Source organism: Trypanosoma conorhini, assembly GCF_003719485.1.
Source record: "Trypanosoma conorhini strain 025E chromosome Unknown Tco_14.4_contig_00893, whole genome shotgun sequence".
Taxonomy (NCBI): domain Eukaryota; phylum Euglenozoa; class Kinetoplastea; order Trypanosomatida; family Trypanosomatidae; genus Trypanosoma; species Trypanosoma conorhini.
In genome coordinates, this window is record NW_021704985.1 from 2132 (window position 1) to 5750 (window position 3619).

General features: G+C 61.9%; 2 protein-coding genes across 2 annotated transcripts, besides 7 other annotated features; both read right to left on the reverse strand.

Annotated features, from left to right (window-relative positions):
• The first annotated feature begins 163 nt into the window (after positions 1-163).
• Positions 164-209: a microsatellite.
• A 211-nt stretch (positions 210-420) lies between these two features.
• Positions 421-454: a microsatellite.
• Positions 455-487: 33 nt separating this feature from the next.
• Positions 488-1024, reverse strand: Tco025E_08849 (uncharacterized protein; the record flags this gene model as incomplete). The annotated part of the gene is made up of 1 exon (XM_029375684.1): positions 488-1024. The coding sequence occupies one exon, from the start codon at positions 1022-1024 to the stop codon at positions 488-490; it is 537 nt and encodes a 178-aa protein (XP_029224204.1).
• Positions 1025-1131: 107 nt separating this feature from the next.
• Positions 1132-1170: a microsatellite.
• A 52-nt stretch (positions 1171-1222) lies between these two features.
• Positions 1223-1249: a microsatellite.
• Positions 1250-1273: 24 nt separating this feature from the next.
• Positions 1274-3073, reverse strand: Tco025E_08850 (glycosyltransferase; the record flags this gene model as incomplete). The annotated part of the gene is made up of 1 exon (XM_029375685.1): positions 1274-3073. One exon carries the CDS (start codon positions 3071-3073, stop codon positions 1274-1276), a length of 1800 nt encoding a protein of 599 aa, XP_029224205.1.
• A 123-nt stretch (positions 3074-3196) lies between these two features.
• Positions 3197-3235: a microsatellite.
• Positions 3236-3276: 41 nt separating this feature from the next.
• Positions 3277-3300: a microsatellite.
• A 256-nt stretch (positions 3301-3556) lies between these two features.
• Positions 3557-3619: a microsatellite.

Below are 3619 nucleotides of genomic sequence, written 5' to 3' on the forward strand. Positions count from 1 at the left end.
GCCGCAGGCAGCCACGCGAGACGCATGCATTTCTGTGGGCGGTGAGGCACACTACACCACCGCTCTGGACCCTCACCGCCAAGGTACGGAGTAAACAACTCCCGGGCGAAGGTGACAAAAAGAACAGAAAACGAATTGAGAAAAAAAGAGAGCGGGGGTTGGAAGCAGCAGCAGCAGCAGCAGCAGCAGCAGCAGCAGCAGCAGCAGCATCGACAGAAAGGGGAGAGGAGGGGGGACCAGCTCCGCAATCGCCAATAAGGAAGTAGATGGCGGTCCCACTCTGGACTATTACGCGGTATACTGCATGCATGCATTCATTCTTTGCTAGCCTTTACTCGTGCTTTCCCTTACTGTGCGGCATCCTCAGCGAGAATCCCCCCCCCACTCGGCACATATATATATATATATGCATGCACGATGTGTTCTTCGTTGTTGTTGTTGTGTTTTTTTTTTTTACGTGGGTGCGTATGGGCATGGGGCTCGCCCGCTACAGGCTTCTTCCAATCTTCTGCAGCTTTCGCTTTTTCCACTTGTGGAAGTATTCCTTCTTTTCCGGCTCGTTGGTGGTGCGCTTCTTCGCGGGTTTGCGACCTCGTGAAAGGAGCCGAACTTCCTCCGCCGGTGCATGGCCGCCGGTGCGAGGAACTTTGTGTGGGTTAACGGAGGCCTTCATCGCCGCGGTTGGCGCCACCTCCCTCGTGCGGCGCTGGAGCCACGCGCGTTTGTCCTTCTCCTGCTTGACTAACCGGCGGAGGCGCGCCTTTTGCGCGTCAAAGGTGTTGAAGCGCGCCGAGGGGCGCAGCGCCTTGATTCCCTGCAAAAACGCCTCGGAGGGGTGGGTGAGGTTGCGCTCCGGCCGAAGTGTGTTTTGCCACCACGCCGCCTCGCTCTTGTCGTCCGCGGCGATGGCGTACGTCATGCTGAGGTGGGCGTCCTGCACGTCGTCCGTGGCGCTCTTCTGAACGATGATGTTCGTCCCCTTCACGAACTTCTTCCGCTGGCGCGGCACGGCGCTGGCAACCATCGCCGCTCGCTCCCTGCCAAGTGGGGGGTGAGAAGGCGTTCAACACCAAACCGAAGGAAACAAAGAGGGAACTAGCGAGAGAAAGCGGGAAAGGAGAACAAAGAGAGATATATATATATATAAAGATATGTATATATTTTTATATAGAGTGTGTGTGTTTGTACGGCGCATCACCGGGTAAAGACTTGGTGAAACAAGCAAACCCACACACACACACATACACACGTATTCACTCCCTCGCTTGCAGGTTCAGTAGACGCGCCAAGCCTCCTCTCGCCGCGCACGTTCCCACGCCTGACGATACAACTCGAGGGCCCTGTCGAGATGCTCGAGAAGTCGCTGCCTCGGCATCCAAATGTTGCTGAAGAGCCGCTTGTTTCCTCTCCACGCGCGGTTCGCCGCAGCGAAGCCTGGCGACAACTCCGCCGGGTCCTGCTCAGCGACGAAGGCGATGTGCTCGATTGGCGGCACCCCGCCGCCCGCCGCACCGCGGCACATCTTGCGGTACATCCCCGGCAGCGTCGCCCCGGCGGGAGGGACAAACTCCACCACGACGGAGCCCGGCGGCATCCAGACGCAGTTGGCGACGCCACCGCCGTGCGGCGCGATGAGGATGTTTGTCGCCGCCATCGCGGCGATCTGCTCCACGTACGCCAGTTCCTCAAAGAAGACGCGCCGAAGCGGAGCACCCGTCGCGGCCAGCACCGCGGCCTCAAGGGCAGGCATCACCTCGGCCTCATTCACCACCTTGCGCCCACGCGTGATGTTGGGGTGGTTGCGGCTGAGGTACATCACCCGCGGTTGCCGCGGCAGCCGCCGCCAGCGCCGCAGCCTCCACGCGAGCCACTGATTGAAAGCCGTGGGCAGTCGCCGCCCGTAGTGCGGGGGCAGGCACCGCAGCGTCGTCGCACGGGCGCAGGAGACAGCCGCGCCGCTGCGCCCATTCCGCTGCATGTAAAACTGGGAGAGGCGGTGCCGCAGCGCGATGCGTGGCAGCAGCCAGTGCCGCAGCGCCGCCTGATTAAAGCCGCTCGCACTGATGCCCAGAATGGCTCTCGTAAAGCACGTTGGCGCCGTGAACTCAGAGGCGTCAAGTATCGGCAGCGTGGTGAAGTAGTGCAGGAGCTCGTCCAGCAGGTGGGGAGCCTTGGGCCCCGCCCGCGGCTTTTGATCAACGGTGATGAGCACGGGGGGTTCCCCGCCAAAGACCCCCGCCGCTCCGCCGCCACCGCCTCTCCCAAAGTCATCGTGCAGCGTGGCAAAGAATGGCCCGAGGTTGTTCCTCCACAAATGATACGTTGAATGGCCACTCATGCGGAAGATAAACACCACCGGCGCCGTGACCAAAAATTTGCAATGGGACAAAATTGCGGGGCGGGCCTCGGCCATCGCCGGCGGTACCTCCCGCAGAGGCGTTCCATAGTACTGATGATGCCGCCCCAGCCACTCCCGCACCCCGTCGGCGAGAAAGAGCACGGACGGCAGCGCCCCCCGCCCAGCCTTGAAGGTGAACAGGTTGCCCTGGCGCAGGATGAGGTTCTCGACGTGGCACTTGCGCTGAAAGCCCCGTTTGACGCAGTTCGCCCGGGTGGCGCCTCCGTGCACCGCCAAACTTCCGGAGGCCAACTCCTCACGGGAGCAGAGGGGCTTGAAAGGCTCCGTGCCGTGGCTGCTGCTGCTGCCGCCGCCCACGGCGCACATCGGGGCCAGCCGCGGCGTCTCCCCCACGGGCGCTACGAACCAGTCGCAGCCCCACGCCGCAGTGGCAGAGTCGTTTCGCGCCTGCGCGTCAAGCGCGTCCTCCCAGTAGGGGAGAAGGTTGGGCTCCTCCTCCACAGCCTGCCGCTCCGCGACGGCCGGTTGGACTGCCGTCGGGGCGGCCTGCCCGACAGGCGCAAGGCTCTCACGCGGGGCCGCGAGCTTGCTGCAGGCGAGAACAACGAAACACACCAGCAGGGTCACCGCGGCGAAGGCCCGGAGGCGCCGCTGCCGCCGCTGCCTGCTCCGCCTGGCTGCGGGAGGGAGGGAGGACGGGCTTGCCGACGTCATCCTTCCTGTCACGGCCCACGCGGCAACCGCCTGGGAGTTCCACACGAGAAGGGGAAAAGAGAGGGGCACATTGCAGGAGGAAAGCCAGAAGCGGCGTCGAGCAGGCACGCGGGCGTGTGCAATACACACACACAGACACACACGCACGCGTATAGACACACATCTCACGTGGAATCCAAGAAACAACTTCACTGGCCCCCGCTCACCACCACCACCACCACCGCCACGGCGTTCGTCACCCACGGCACGTTAAGCTCGCGTAAAACTACTTGCGGGAAGGGTGAAGGGGGAGAGTGTACTCACGAGCACGCACGCATACGTACAATAAAAAAAAAAGATGGGTGGGTGGGTGGGGGGAAAAAAAACAAAGCAAAAACAGACGCAGTGAGAATGTCGACTGCAGCGAAGGTGTTCAGAGGCAGCGGCTGTCGTACATGGAGCAAAAAGGGGAACAAAGGCAAACAAACACAAAACACATGGACACACACACGCACACACGCACACACACACACACGCACACACGCACACACGCACACACACACACAC